This window comes from Pholcus phalangioides, unplaced genomic scaffold (assembly GCF_987345545.1).
Source record: "Pholcus phalangioides strain wild (caught in Gottingen) unplaced genomic scaffold, Ppha-v1.0 ptg000028l_1, whole genome shotgun sequence".
Lineage (NCBI taxonomy): Eukaryota > Metazoa > Arthropoda > Arachnida > Araneae > Pholcidae > Pholcus > Pholcus phalangioides.
In genome coordinates, this window is record NW_028301618.1 from 4,054,121 (window position 1) to 4,071,056 (window position 16,936).

The 16,936-nt window shown below is 41.6% G+C and overlaps 1 protein-coding gene across 1 annotated transcript in view; it reads left to right on the forward strand.

Moving 5' to 3' along the window:
• The window catches only part of LOC149067789 (glypican-6-like), a 116,680-nt gene that overhangs the window by 81,889 nt on the left and 17,855 nt on the right, over positions 1-16,936 (forward strand). Inside the window, exon 5 of the mRNA XM_089251975.1 lies at positions 2,318-2,483. Coding sequence (XP_089108101.1) covers positions 2,318-2,483 — 166 coding nt within the window. The remainder of the gene's footprint in view (positions 1-2,317; positions 2,484-16,936) is intronic.

A 16,936-nucleotide genomic window follows, 5' to 3' on the forward strand; every position in this document is an offset into this window, starting at 1 on the left:
CTTACAGAACACCCTGCACGCGACTGTTTTATGACTTTCTTTTTTCAAATTGAGTATAAATTTCAATACTGTTTCAAACATTGAATGATTTCTGCTTACATGTCATTTCCATGCTAAAATGATCCCTAATGTGGGAGCCCTGAATCCGCTTCCTCTCAAGCCTGACACCCCCCCCCCATACCCAGAACTTCCAAGAAGCGAATTTCATTGTCCCATGGGTCGCGGCTGAAAAAAGGGTTAAGAACACCTGATGTAGCAAAGTTTTACGGTATCTATATATATAAAATTGATTATGTGTGTGTGCGTATGTTCTCTATACAAATCTACAATTTTAGATCGATCGTCACCAAATTTTGCATGTATGCCAAATGGGATCCGACTTGAACGATAGACTACTTTAAAATTTCGTCAGAGCAGGGCAAGTGCCCCAAATGGGCAAAAAACGGTCGGGCAACAATTGTTTCTGGGCCTCAACAATCACTTTCCGAACGTTTACTTTGGTTACCGTAGTTCCCTAGCAATGCGTTTCAGACGTGTATATGCCTGTTTATGTTTGTTTGTCACTTACAATGTTGTCACTTCTTTAACACCGCCAGTATATATTTACAATAGTTTATGCCTGTACAATGGTTTGCCACTTTTTCAATAGTCGTCAGAATCATCATCAGCATCACTTTGAGGGACAGGCAAAGGATGATCCCCATAGAAATCAGTGTTAAAATTGCCGATTTTAATGTAGAAATTTGGTGGGGTTTCCTGTCACATCGATAATTCTGAAAATTGTATTGAATTCTCGATTTTTGAAATATAGAGGTCGCTTAGAGATAGATATACGAAGCCCAGGAGATCAAATATGAAGTAATTAGCCGGACCTACTTTTGAGTTGGATATCCATGCAATAACATTGATTTCAACTGTGTATTTACATCTTCTCAAGCATGAAAATTAATGTCTCCGTATTGTCTTTTGATATTCAACTGCATAAATTCATGTGGGGTAAGATATTTTGAAATTAATTATGGCCCGTAAAAAGTACATCGAAAAAAATTCCTCAGCTTTAATTAAGCATTTTGGAAAGCTGGAACAGGCAGAGATGGATAACTTGAAGTTCGGGGGTGGGGGTCGAAATACTGAGCGACCCTTAAAAAGGGGGGAAAAAATACATTCATTCCTACGTTTCTTTAAATCTAGATTTGTTTCTTTCATTAGTCGCCATATTGGTTAACTTAGACGCGGTCTGTATGTACCTCAAAGAAAGAGGGAGATATCACGTGATCCAAAAAGAGTCTTATTGAAGAAAACCCGGGCAGCACCGTGGGTATTATAGCTAGTCTTTTTAATGAAGTAGCATTTCAAACTCATAACAAAATATGAGAATTTTAAAAGAAATTTAATTTTTATTTGATTTCCTAGAAGAAAAAAATATATATATATTATCAAATGGGGGGGGGGCGATAAATTTCCGTGACATTTTTCCCCCCTACTTCCAAAGAGAGCAAAGCTCTCACTTGTTCGGACAAGCAAAGATCAAGAAAAAGTCGCCGAATTTCACTTTGGGCATGTGGTAGACACCCTGTTTTCCTTATGTATGAAAACTACAGTCAGGCATAATTTTTACTGCCCGATATATGCTAAAAAAAGTAAGACAGATCCGAGGTGTTTGGTCAGCTCCAAATCATAGTCCATCGGTGCGAAATTGTCTTTGTGGTTATCCCCCCCCCCCCGATCCATTCCCAGTCCAGTCTTCGCCCGGAAAAGGCCATTAGCCGTTGCAATTAGATATGGAGTCCCTCGGCTCTCTCGCAACCCTCGTCGAGTCACCATTTCATTAGTTAAGTGAGCGGAAGTGTGGATAGAGTACGTTACTACACTACACATTACTCTCGCCAACGTGACGGAGTTGTCTAATCGATGATGTCTCCCAGGGACATGAGAGCGCGGTGGTAGGCGATGGATCACGTGTGTGTGTGTGTACATGCGTTATTGCGCAACATTGAGCTCTCTATCTTTACGGGTTATTCGATAATACGTAATCATCTTGGGGTAAGGGGGGGGGCTACTTCGATTGGTCAACTCTCTGTGCAATTCGATGTCTTTTAATCTTTCCTAAGGGTAATCTCTATTCCTTGAGGAGAGGGGAGGGGGCTAGCATGAATTCTGTCAAGGGACCATTAATATTACCAAAGCTTATGCTCATTCTTATACTTGAGTAATTTCAATATCCCTCGGGTTTTTTGAATGCATGGCGCTCCCGATTTGATGTGTGTGCTTGAAAATTTTTACATGTATTCAAATTATTTTTCTTTTGCCGTTATAGGTCGGCCCGACGCCCGAGTGCAGCCGGGCCCTCATGCGGATGACGTACTGTCCCCACTGCCGGGGTCTGCCGGACATCAGGCCCTGCTCGAACTACTGCCTCAACGTGATGCGCGGCTGCCTGGCCTACCACGCCGAGCTGTACCAGGAGTGGAACAATTACATCAGTGAGTATGCGTCCCCCCTCCTCCCTCGGGCTATGTGTATGCCATTATCCTTTATTATTATGTCACTTAGTGGCCGTAGACGAACACTCCGAATTACTATTCCAGAATTTATTTCGTAGTAGCAGTGAGCGGCATAGGCGATGATAGATGTGGAAGTCTGGGGGGGGGGGGCACGATGATGATGATGTCAATTCTCTCTCTCTCATACATATATACATTAGATCAGTGGATTCCACCTTTGTCCGCCCCCCCCCCCCGCGCATCTCCGCCCATGGTGCGCGGCTTCCCGTTGACCCCCAGGACACATTGTCGTCCGAGTTCCTACCTCTCATCGATTTGCCTAATGTACGGGCACTTCGTGAGCTTCCTCTAATTTAGAAATTTTTAACGCACATTGCGGCACACATAGGCGGCTGCAAAGTGGGGCGGAAGGGGCTACCGCCACTCTCCGCGCGTTTCCCAAATATTTATATTGTTAGCCTAGGCGGTAGGGTGGAAGTGGAAAATCCGCTTCGCTGTGAACTATACGCCTAAAAGTCTGTCACTCCTTGCGTATTTATAATTGTCCTATGTGTGCTTGTTGTATGCTAGATGTGCTGCCATGTACCTTCATAATTGACATAAGGGGCCATTCAAGTATTACGTGAGCAGATTTTCAGCCATTTTTGACCTACTCCCCCTTGTCAGCAACATTTCGTCGCTCGATATAACGATAATCCCTCTACAACGGTATTTTTCTTGGTCCGCAGAGTATCGTTATATCGAGGTTTCCACTGTACATATTTGTCAGGTTCAACATTTTTCTCCTCAATTTTTCGGAGATTTTAACTACAATTCGGGATTTTTCCCTTTTATGGTAACGTTTTTGACGACGTCCCGTATTTAAGGTCCCAGTTCCTTTTATTTTTGGCAATCAAGTATGGCCATCTGGTCATTTGAATGTTCTTTTCCGTCAAATACATTTTCGTTTATACTGCGATTTTTGTAGCAAACCTTCATTTCCTTACCCTTCGCCCATTTTTGCAGTAATTAGTGAATTCGACGTTAAACTGCATTCAATCGCAACAATCGAATGATTTTTCATTTAGTGAGAATCGAATTATCAAGTCGGCCTGCGGGACCGCCTATGCCGTTGCCGCGGACTATATAGGTTGAGAAACGCTGGCCTATTGGATATATTCGCTCGAATGTAGCCGATAAACTTATTAGTTACATTTTTTCAAGTTTTATAAAATAACTTTTATCAAACTTTTATAGTGTAATCCCACCCTACGACAGGCTTCACTGTACTGGATGCCTTCAGCCACACTTCATTTAAATCCATTATCTTTTATCCACAACTCTCTGTGAGGCTCACCCCACTAAAACTTCTCAGAGCCACAAAGTTAAGCAATCCTTCATTCTACACCAGGGGTTCTTGACCTATGGGTCGCAAAGTGTTCCGAGATGCATCGTTCAATTCCACTGCAGCCAGTGATTCTTGAGCTGTGGGTCCGGACCCAAGCCTGATTCGCAGGGACTTCCAAGATCAGGGCCGTCTTAAGAGCATCATGGGGCCCCTGGGCCAAGTGGTTTTTTCTGAGGCCCTAACAGGGTAAATTCTAGGAAATTTCAACCAGATCTCATTTTTGTGAGGCCCCTCTTCTCTTGAGGCCTCCGGATGGGCCCATGCGTTAAGACGACACTGTCCTAGGTGAGTCGAACAAATCAACTTGCAGCCAGGGATTCTTGAGCTATGGGTCCGGACCCAAGCCTGATTCGCAGGGACTTCCGAGATAGGTCGTACAAATTCCCGTACACACAGTCGGGGGTCATGGACCCAAAACTTAATTCAGTTCAAATCCACTATTTGTCAGGGACTCTTCAGCTATGGTTCACAAACCAAACGTGATTCGCAGGGACTTCATAGATCAGGGCCGTCTTAAGAGCATCATGGGGACCCCCGGGCCAAGTGGTTTTTTCTGAGGCCCTAACAGGGTAAATTCTTGGAAATTTCAACCAGATTTCATTTTTGTGGAGCCCCTCTTCTCTTAGAGGCCTCTTCTCTTAGGTGGGCCCATGCGTTAAGACGGCACTGTCCTAGGTGAGTCGAACAAATCCACTTGCAGCCAGGGATTCTTGAGCTATGGGTTACGACCCAAATCTGATTCGCAGACGAACAAATCCACTTACAGTCCCGTCATAAATACACTTCTTACGTCATTGGTTTCTCAAATTTCAAAAAAAAAACACACACACACACACTATAGGCCACGGAGCTTACCTTGCTGTTGGTTTTGGGTCGCGGCTGAAAAAAGGTTGAGCAACCCTTCATTCTGCACCGGGTAATCGCACATTCTTCCGATTCGCGCATCCACTGGACGAAGACAGTTCGCGGAACTCTCCTTAAGCCGTAAAAAAAAAAATACGGACGCAACGGTGAATACTTTATATCTGAAATTCTGTATGACAACCCACCCCACCCACTCCCTAATGATATTTCATTTAGGGGTCATTCAAATATTACATCAGCATCAGGGGGGGGGGGTTCGGATTTGCTGACTTTTGATGACGGGGGGGGGGGGTTGAAGGTTGCTTAAGTAATCAACCACCCCTTTTTGAAGATATGAAATATTCTAAGCTGCTGGCGAAATTTTGCTGGCAATGGAGGGGGGTCGGTGTTGTGCGGGGGAGGGGAGTCAAAAATGGCTGAAAATCTGCTTACGTAATACTTGAATGCCCCCCCCCCCTATCCATGATCCATGTGGATCCGGACAAGAGAATCCCATTCCTGCAAACGCGTCACAATATGGACAGACACCGGAAATGACACGCCAAAAAGTCGTGTTAGATTATTATCATTATGGTCGTTATTATTATTATCATAGCGTCAGTTTTGTTTTTTGTAATCTTAGAAGAAAAAATGGATGACCTCTAAGTGACCCTCTCTCACTCTCTCTGTCATCCATGTATGTAGAGAGAGAGAGAGAGAGAGAGCGCACAGCGTGGAAGATTAATGTATCATCCACTGAGAGAGAGAGGTGTATAAATCCATCAGTGGAATTGTGCGCATGAAAGATTCATGAGACAAGTGCCTCCCTCTCTCTCTCTCTCTCACCATGTGCCACATACAATATCGAAAATGGCTTTTGTCGTTCCTCAAGCCATCCCTGCTGTTGCCTTCTCTCTCTCTCTGTTTTCTTTTTTGTCCATCATCTGCTTGGAATGCTGTGCATCTTTGATATGTACGTACGTACGTACGAGCCCATTTTGGTCATGATGTTACGCCACGCGCCTGCGTTCGGAAGCAAACACTTATGGTCTGGTCAGCAAAATGTGGTACTGTACCTCACATGCTAATGATGCCGATTTTTTTTTTTTGGGTGGAGGGGGTCGGTTGGAAACGTCTTGATGGACCGTATACTTATTGAGAAGACGGTGTTATATATGTGGACCATGATCCGAAGATTACAAATTCGTGTCGGTAGAGATCGAGGGCGGGGGGGGGGGGGCATGGCGGTGCCATCTTAACGCATGGGCCCACCCGGGCACCTCAAGAGAAGAGGGGGGGCACAAAAATTAGATCCGGTTTCCGAGGTGGGGGCCTCAAAAAAACCACTTGGCCCGGGGGCCCATGATGCTCTTAAGACGGCCCTGTCTTAACGCCGCTGTGGTGGTCGAGTGGTCATAGTGACGGACTCGTATCGCGAGGACCCACCGTCGCCACAGTGAGGTGGTTGTCGGCTGAAGTTTGTTCCCCGTTGTTCCCAACTTCGAAGCACAAATGTGAGCCGATCTCCCACGTTAAAAAGTCTCGCTGCAGAAAGCAACAGGCCTACAAACGGTACAATTGTATATAATTCAAACATTACACTTCACTTCTTAAATATAGATGAATGCGCTGAAAAACCAGAAACAACTCTAGATACGTACTCGGACTTACGTACACACACTTACACTTCCGGCAAAACTCGCTATTTAGTAAATTGCCCATATATAGCGATAGACCTCAGTTGCTTCGAAAAGTGGGGGGTGGGGGAAGGCTCACAAAAATGAGGTATAGTTGAAATTTTCGAGGAGTATGCATATAAGTTTACCTGGTAGGACCTCAGAAAAATCACTTTTCACTGGTTGGTTTTCTTCGGACGGACCTGCCCCCATGGGACTTTCGGGATTCCACGCCCCTCACCCTTACACGTTCTAAACCAGGGGTGAGCAACCTACGTCCCTCGTAATGTTCGTATAAGAAGTATTCAATTAACAGTACGCGGTGTGTGCACCAATTTGTGTCCCGCAAGCGTAACCGTCTCGCATCTGGCCCATGGACATGCTCACCCCTCCCCCCTCACATCCTAGAGATGGGCTCCTAGTCAGAAATCTTTGGCAGGTCCCGCCACCTTCTATATAATGCAATCATATCATGATCCTTTTGTCTCGGTTCCCTGGGCTAGTTGCGGCCCTGTCTGTATGCAAGACGGTTTCTAAGGAGGTTCGCGGCATATATTTTTCCACATAGATACGCTCGCTGTACTTTAACTTTCTTTCCAGTGACATTTTCACCCTGGGGAGGGTGAAAATGACCAAGGACACCCTGGGGAGTCCTTGGTCTGCTCGGGATTTAACTAAGGAAGAATATTTCTCCTAGAGCGTATATATGTTACGAGACCAAAGCCTGAAATAGGCCAGTTGACCCAGCCAGGTCATTGGACGACAACAGGCCTACAACGGTACTATTTTAAGTCATTGTTCGAAATATAGATGGCAGCATTATAACGAGCATTGCACAGAAACCACGTTCACGTTAGGACAACACGTCAGTTTCACAACACATACACTCGCAGCTTCCAGCGTGGCCCAGGTCTTGCTGCTAAAATCCTTTCACTGAGACAGAGCGATGGGGGTCATGATCTCGTTAGGAGGCGGACATTGGCCGAAAGTGGCTGAAGATCGCTATCGTATAAAAATATCGCCCCCCCCAAGATATCGATATTCCAATTCCTTTGATCGTTAGGGTTGCCATAGCACCCATAATTATCACACAAAAAATACGCCAACTTTTTTGGCGATGACCCCAAATCATGCTTTTTTTTTCGTGATTGACCTCCAGCTACTTCACGAATAGGCTGGCCAAAGCCTGAAATTCGGACATTACCCGGGTCAACTGGCTGATTTCGAGCTTTAGCTGTAACATATATTATGTGGGGGGTGGTTGGAGGGGGGGGGGACTTTTGCTAGGGTGAAAATTCTGATTATCTTAGGCGCTTGTTTTGTTCTTATTGGTTATCTGGTGTTTGGAATTTATTTCCCAAATTGTGTGAGCTTTGGCATCGCTCGTTTTCTGACTCAAAAATTGCTGAAACGATGAGCTACAGATGGTGAGCCCTCCCCTCCACACCCTCTGGAAACGCAGGCACCGACCATGAATGCTGATGTTCTCGTCAGATTCGAATTTAAAATCAACACTGTGTAACACGCTACTGTGCATTTCAAGTTCAATCACGTTTTTAATCGATATTCTGTTTCTCTCTTCCCCACATCCACCGTACCCTTCATTCGCGCGTGTCACGTGATCAGTAAATTCGAAAAGAACTAACTCCATTCTTTTTTCCCTCTCACCGGGCCTGGAATGTGTACACTTTGGATCAGGAGACATCCTGCAGAGGCCCTTCTCTTTCAGAACTATTGTACTCCACGGTGAGCGATGTGTCATCTATTGCTGTATTCATTCAAGGTGACACACACGTGTTGACTTATTTAAAGCCCATCTCTACCCCACACACACACATGCACTGTTCCTTTCACACTCATGATAAGGGGGGGCGAAATAGATTTAGGATGAATGTTAACGCATGCGTGTTACTTTTCGTGGGTTATTGAGTTATTGCTCTATTTTATCGTTTATTATCATTATTCATTGATTTATTTGTTACTTTCAGCTGCATTGAGGTGACTAAGACATGAAATGTTAATCTTATTGCGGTCTCGCGAAAGCATATTATGTCCCCAGAGCGATAATGAAGTTAAAAAAAACTACCTACAATTTAGATACGTGATGAGAATATTTTCTCTGTATAATTTAGAAATCCCGCATGAAAAAAAACCAGTCGCAGCCGTCTTGATCTGAACAACGGTATTAGAGACGTCCAGCTTTTTGGATCAGTGGTTCCCAAAAAGTGTGAATAATTGAATACTGGAGGGAAGAGGGGGGGGGGGTCGCGGAAGATTCTCCAAAATAAAAACGTTGAAGAAAGAAATGTATTTTTACTTTTCGCAACGTAAGTAAAAAATGTGTGGCAACTAAAAAGAATGCCTTTACTCTCAGCTGAGCTGTTTACCATTCATTTTATCAAATTGTACATGTGTGTACAAAATTAATACATCAAGTTAATACTTATACAGGGTGACTTAAGAGAGAATCCGATTTTTCAGAATTATATATACAGTCGGTCCCGCTTATAACGTTCCCACTTACAACGTTTTTCCCGCTTAGTACGACTTATTTTCGTGGTCCTAACTCCAACATATTCTCATTAAGATTTCCCGTTTAAAGCGTTTTTCGTTCACAACGTTTTTCATGACGATTTGTTGGAAAACGTTATAAACGGGATCCACTGTATATTTTAATTTAACAGCACAGAATGGATAAGTCATATGTGAATATAAAGGGGCCATTCAAGTATTACGTAAGCAGATTTTCAGCCATTTTTGACCCTCCCCTCCCCCTTGTCAGCAAAACACTGAACCCCTTCCCCCTGCCGGCAAAATTTCGTCAGCAGCTTAGAATATTTCATATCTTCAAAAAGGGGTGGTTGATGACGTAAGCAACCTTCAACCCCCCCCCCCGTCTCATCAGAAGTTAGCAAATCCGAAACCCCCTCCTCGATGCTGACGTAATACTTGAATGACCCCAAAGGGAAAAATATGTTTACATTTTATGAAATAATAACTAGCTATTAAGCTATTATATACACACCCGGTGCTGCCTGGGTTTTCTCCATATACTGGCAGCACGAGGCTTTTTGGATCAGGTGATATTTCCGTCTTTCTTTGAAGAGTTTGAGGGACATACAAAACCGTATCCAAGGTAACAAACATGGCGACGATTTCCTCAGCGGCTCGTGAGAGAAGCAAATATGAATAAAAGAAAGGTAGAAATTAATGGATTTTTTTTTTCTTTGTGATGGGCGCTACATCTTTCCATTTTTTTCGTTCAAGGTTATCGATCTGTATTGGTTTTTGTATTGTCTGTATTGGTTTCAAAAATGCTTCAATTAAGTCTACGAAATTTCTTCAGTAATGTACGGGTCATTGACTTTAAAAAAGATCTTAAAATCTGTGAGCAGTTGAATATTGAAAGACAATAAATACGGAGACGTTGATATTCATTTTCATACTCTTGAGAAGACTTGAATAGAAAGTTGAAATCAAAGTTATTGCGTTTACAGTCGAATCCCGTTTTAACGAATATTCATTATTAGTTATAGTTATTATATTCATTATTAACGAATATTCGTTATAGCGAAAATCTAGTTTTAACTAACACTTTTCTAATCCCCCAAATAAGTTTACATAGGAACAATGCTAGGTAACCTGGAATTCCTTTTATAACGAAATTTCGTTTTTAACGAAGTGATTTCTCCGGTCTCTTGGCGTTCGTTATAGCGGGATTCGACTGTATATCCAACTCAAAAATAGGTCCAGCTGACTATTTTATATTTAGTTTTCTAAGCTTTGCATCTGTAAGTGAACTTGACAATTCGGAAACCAAGAAATTCAATTCAGTTTTTAAAATTATTATGACATGAATGTCGCTCTCCACTTGTTAATACAAGATATACAGAAGACTGGATGTTGTGAAGATATTTATTACTTATTTTTAGATTTTATTATTAATAAATATCTTCACAACATCCAGTCTTCTGTATATCTTGTTTAAAATTATTGATGTTGTGGGTGACCTCACTAAATTTCCGCATTTCTACAGTGAAATCGTCAACTTTAATATGGATTTCTAGGGGGGGGGGAAAATCACCCTGTGCTTGTTTGTGTGATACTGATGATGATTGTGATTGTCTATTCGGAAAGTCTCGTTGAAGAAATTACAAACCATTGTAAAGGTTAAATAATAACTTGTTTGGAATGAATTTATTTGGGAACCACAGCAACTAAAGTAAACATTTCGGAAGTCACAGCCGTAACTAGGGTTTTTGCCGCCCGGTGCAAACGTTATTTTTCCGCCACCCCCCCCCCTAACTTTAAAATTCGATAATGTTGTAATGGTGTTCTTTGTTCTTACCTAAAACTTCCGCCCTTCTAAATTTTTCCTCCGCCTGAGGCATTTGCCCCCCCCCCCCCCAGTTACAGTCCTGCCGGAAGCCATTCTTGAGGTCTACGAACCATTGTTGCCCGACAGTTTTTCACACGTCTCGGGCATTTGCCTAGCTCTGACGAACTTTTCAAATAGCCTATCGTTCAAGTCGGGTTCAGTTCGGTCGGTATATATATGCGAAATTTGGTTGAGATCGTCTAAAATTTGTAGATTTGTGTAGAAAACACACACACACACATAGAAAATCAATTTTATAGATATTATTAATGGTCAATTTCCAGTGAAGAATCATTTTGAAATCGTGTTTCTGAATCGCCCTGTATATCGAAATCAAGGATCATGCACTTCGTTACACTTCCTACTTGCAAAAGGAACTCTAACTGCATAGCAAAAGAAAAATATTTATATCATACTGTTAAAAATATTGTTATAAAATTTAGTGTCACTAAAAAAACCGAGAGAAACGGGCGTCCCGAAAAGTGTTTTCGAGGTAACAAATTTTCTAACCCGGAATCCGGGACATATGGTCATCGCATGTTAGATGTCACCGGTAAATTTCTTGTCAGAAGTGATTTCGTGCTCCAGAAACGTTCGGAACCACTGTTGAAGTTCATCTAACCAACACATATCCAAATTGTACATAGCCCTGGTCTATCACCACAGAGAAGGCCGGGGTAAGTTACTCATATTACCATTCTACCTCTGAAGTGGTTGCTTTGGTAAATTTTCCATAAGCATCGTCAGCACCAATGTGGTGCTCCACTGAAAGGACCCTTTTCTTTCAATAAACCAGACGCTTAAAAAATGTGCCCGATGCTTGTATTCCACCATGAAAACTTAAAAAATTTATTCCCTGGACGGATCATACTGATCCCTTGGGAATACGTGTGGATCACGTTATTATTATGAAAAAATATTGTCATCAAAGTCTATGGGTTCGAATCTGGCCAAAAGAACATCAGAAAAGTTCTTTGCCGATCGATCCTGGGGCGACCACCGATAGATGGCGCTTTCATTTCCCACCCACTTCCACTAGTTGGGAATTGCCATATGGCGATATATGACTTGAGTTGGTGTGCGGTAAAGTAGTAGACACTAAATAAACTGAAAAATGCAGTATCTGGGCTCTCAGGTGGGCAATTCATAACACCCAGGAAAGACATTGCATTACCATGGGGCATTGGAAGAAACGTAAACGCGCCCCACTGTCCCGATCCTAGTTATAGCCCTGATCCTAACTTGTTTATGCTTTCAGGGTCATGCTCGTTTTGTTTTTCTCTGGTGCTGCCATCTACTTTCCATATTCGGAAGTGAAGATGGTAAATGCTAGAATTTTCATGTCATATGAGTATTGACAATTTGATAACAAACACGTTAGGCAGGGACGGCTCGTGTGGGCACGACGGTGCGCACAACCCCCATCGAAAATTTCGTCATTAGTAATTCAAATTGATTTTGGTACCAACTTAATACAATTTTTTTTCAGATGAATTTGTCAAATCAGAAAAGAAATATTTTCAAAAGGCACCGATTAAAAAAAAAGTGTCCCGTAAAGTATGGGTTATATGGTCAAGGATCGAGGGCTTTCCGTGGAAAGATGCATGTTCTTCTTTCCTCTTTAGGCGCTTTCCGTCGTTTGGCCAAATGAGATACCCTTATTACTGAAGAATACGTGAGAAGGGAGAAAGAGGATAGTTAACACAAGTTTTTTACCAGTGTGACCGTACGTCCCGTATTTCCTGGACCAATCCTGGTGTTTTCTGTTTCTTTTGGATGTCCCGACTTTTTTGAAGAAATGTCCCGGTTTTTCACGTATTTTCAACGAAGGCAACTTGAAATTTTATTCATCAAATCAACAAATAAAATTGCCTTCCCAACTCAAAAAATATATTATGACAATCATGACAGCAAATTAGAATATCGATCTCGTATATTTGTCACTGCAATTTCGAGTGGAGTTTCATTTCCCGCAATTGGCAACTTTTCTGTAATTTTCGCATGATTTAGCAACTTGCACTTTATTGGCATTTTATTTTGGCGACAATGGGCAATGTCCCGTATTTCGAAGATCACTTTCCCGTATTTTTCGCGAACAAATATGGTAAACCTAGTTATTACGCTAGTTTTGGCCGCGCAAAGTCTATTTGTGCCGCGTCGTCTATCTATCAGCTATCTTTTAAATCTTTTGTATTTTTTAAAATTGGAACTTTTTTTTGAATATATAAAAAATAATTATGTGCTTAGAAAAAAATCATTAAAATATAATAAATCTTTTAAATTAGAATAATAAGGGTAAGAATTTTCGCAATTTGCAAAAACCATTGCCGATGGCAACTTGACCTAAATAATGATTTCCAACGTTGATGTTAAGATATCTTATAAGTATTGTGACCATACGTCCCGTATTTCCCGGGACTGTCCCGACTTTTTGGCAAAAGTGTCCTGGTTTTTCCTATTTTTTTACACGCCTACTTGGATTTTTATTCTTTATTGAAGTCACACAAAGATTGAAATTGTTTTTCAACTCATAAATTATATTATGATAATTACAACTATAAATAACAACATTAATCTCCCACATTTGTCATGTTGAACGTTTTATTTCGTGGAATTCATTTTAATGCACTGCAATTTGCAGTAATGCTTCGTTTCCCGCCATTTCAATTTTTCCGTTATTTCAGCAATATTTAGCGTCGTTCTTGGCGATAATTAGCGATGTCCCGTATTTGGAATCCTAATTTCCCGTATTTCTCTCGGGAAATATGGTTAGCCTATCGATAAGGCTCATTGCGCAAATTATTTACGTTCATGTTGTGTTGATAGAGAAATATTATTTTTTTTCTGCATAGGTATACAGATAACGTGAATAATAAGAAAACAAAAATGATCGAATGCAGTGCAATACTTTACTAATTGTAGTACATGCAGACCTGCCAACTCTCCGGATTTAGGCGGGAGACTCCGGATTTTTAACCCATCCTCCTGCTCTCCGGATTTGTTAAAATTTCTTCGGATTTTGGTAGAAAATTATATTTTCCGCGAGATTTCACGTTGCCGTGACGTCGTTAGGGAAAACACCCATAGAGGACAGCCGTGGTTAAGACGACGTGTATCAAGAGTAGGCTGACCATATTTCCTCGAGAGAAATATGGGACATCGGGATTCCAAATACGGGAAAATACGAGACGTTGCCAATTATCGCCAAAATTAAACAAAGTTGCCAAATATTGTTGTAATTACGGAAAAATCACAATGGCGGGAAATGATGCATTACTGCAAATTGCAGTGGATTAAAAATGTATTCCACGAAAAAAAAAACCGTTTACCAAGGCAAATGTGGGAGATTAATGTTCCCATATATAGTTGTAATTATCTTAAAATAATTTATGAGATGAAAAATAATTTCAATCTTTGAATTCAATAAAGAATAAAAATTCAAGTAGGCTTCGTGTGAAATACGGGAAAAACCGGGACACTTTTGCCAAAAAGTCGGGTCGGCCAAAAAAACAGAAAATACCGGGACTGTCCCGGGAAATACGGGACGTATGGTCACCCTAATCAAGGGGTTCTAGCCGTGGTCATTTCTGTCGAGCAGCCATGAAAAAAACAACCGTATTGGTGATCGCATTTAAGCAACTGGCAAAGACGCGACTTCGTTTTCGTAGCGTTTATCGGCAATCATTTATCAGGGGCATGACCTTGGTTGCCGGAATTCCTGTATAATCTTTATTGTACTCCATTAACAGTCATGTAGTAAAACGCAATAAGTTTTTTCGTCAGCTGCGGGACCGTCATTTCAACTTTTACCGGGGAGGGGGGGGGGTGGCAAAGCACTTGTACTCAATGTATGTATGTATATATACCATTTTCAGTGTATTTGCAAAAGCCTCGGGGGGGGGGGGGGGACGGCCCCTTGCCCCCCCCCCTCCCTAAATGACGGGCCTGGTCAACAGCTTTATATTTTGAGTTTTTTTTAAATTGTTTCCCCTGATTAAATAGGTCTTCAGAAAGAAAATATAAAACTGCTTTTAAGAGTTCGCATACCCAAGATTATCAATCACTGATAGCATCCACGAAAGGAAACGCCTATGTTGGGGGGTACCCCCCCCCTCGCGGGAGAATCTCCAGATTTCTGAATTACAAAAGTTGGCACGTCTGTACATCTACTTAGGGCTAGAACTAGAGGGGGAGGGGGCAAAGAGGGTGATTGTCCCAGGCTACTACTGAACCATATACGCACCTCGTCCATATTCCTCTGCGGAACTTCTGAAGAATCTGTGTTTTGGAATGTGTGTGTGTACATACAGTGAACCTTCCGTGAAATTTGTTTCTGTGTAATACTTGTTGTGTGTAGTGCTGCCATTTGCAATCAGTTCTTTTAAACTATGATTTTTTTTTCAACTCTTAGTGGCACAGGCTTTTCTTTCTTTCAAACCGAGCACAACTCAGGTCTATCGCCATCTATAGGCAATTTACTACCTAATGAGTTGTGCCGGAGGTGTAACTGTGTGTATACCTAACATTCTGAGTGCATATGTAGTGTTGTGATTGATTTTTCAGTGCTGCCATCTATGTTTCAGAAGGAAAGTGAGTGATGTGTTATGATTGAATTACATTTGTGCTGTTTGTAGGTCTGCTGCTCTCTGTGGCGAGACTTTTTAACGGGGAGATCGGCTCACATTTGTGCCTTGAAGTTGGGAACCACAGAAAACCAACTTCAGCCGACCACCACTATGGTGACGGTGGGGTTCGAAACCGGGTCCTCGCGATGCGAGTCCGTCACTATGACCACTCGACCACCATAGCGGCAGTGGCACAGGCTGAAAAATTTAGGGGGGGTGGCAAGTTTTGAGGGGGGAGGACAGAGAGCACAATTGTGAAAAATTATCTAATTTCAAATTGCCTGGGGGGGGGGGAAGATGCCCAATTTCGACTCTACATACCGCAGATAGATGGCGGTATATTTTTGGAAATCTGCACCACCCAAAATATCAGACTATGAACCGCCACTGACGTTAGGGGCCATACATTCTAGCATATGCCTGATTCGTTAGAAATTCCACAGAGGAATGTGACTTTTAGGCTGATGGTATGTGTATTTAAGGACATGGTTCGCACCAGGGCCGTCTTAAGAACACCATGGACCCCCGGGCCAAGTGGTTTTTCTGAGGACCTACGAGGTAAATTACAAAAAATTTCAACCAAATCTCATTTTTGTGAGGCCCCTCTTCTCTCGAGGCCCCCGGGCCGTGCCCGGGTAGGCCCATGCGTTAAGACGGCACTGGTTTGCACAGCATGAGCTATGTAGGTCCGTGCACTGCAAAACACCAAAATCCTGATCTAGGAACATGTACAAGGTGCATGTATGGTTAAGTTCCAGTATTAACGTGGAGCATTTTTAGTATGGTTTCTAAAACGGGTACTTTTACGGTATAGCCATACTACTTCATACTTTTTTTTTGTCTTGGCAAATTTTCTGGGAGTCATGACGGAGTCAGCAGTCTTAGGAGAAATAGTAGTGGTATTGCATCCTAGTATTCATGCCAAAGGCACGCAGAAAGAAACAAGACAAAATATGAATATTTGGTGTCATAATGTGTGGTATGGTTATAACTAGAGCTAGGATTATATGCAAATGCATATGTGCATATGCATTTGCATATTTTGGCCTTTTTTAGCATTAATGCATATAAATGCATAAAATCAAAGAATTTCCAGTATAAGTGCATATTTTTGAAGGTTTACTTAAGCTCACTTTTTTTTTTTATAATTTTCCAAATAAATATTGTTCATAATATTTTCATAACATCGATTTTTTTTCCCGTATGTGAAATTTAGTGAATTAATACATATTTATAAAGTATTTTACGACTACTAACTGTTTTATTGTAAGGCTATTTCTAGAGATGTGTCAAAATGTTAATTTTGTTTTTAGAAATTGTGTCGAAATTCTTTTATTACTGCTATTTTCGTTATTGAGCAGCTACAACAAACTGAAACCTAAAAAAATGCCTGAATAAAAAATATGTAGAAGTTATTTGCATATGCTGTATACATATATATGAGGGGATATTTTTTGGTAAAAATGAAATACATATGCACTAATAGAAAACATGTATTTTAAAAACACATTCGCTTTTTTTTG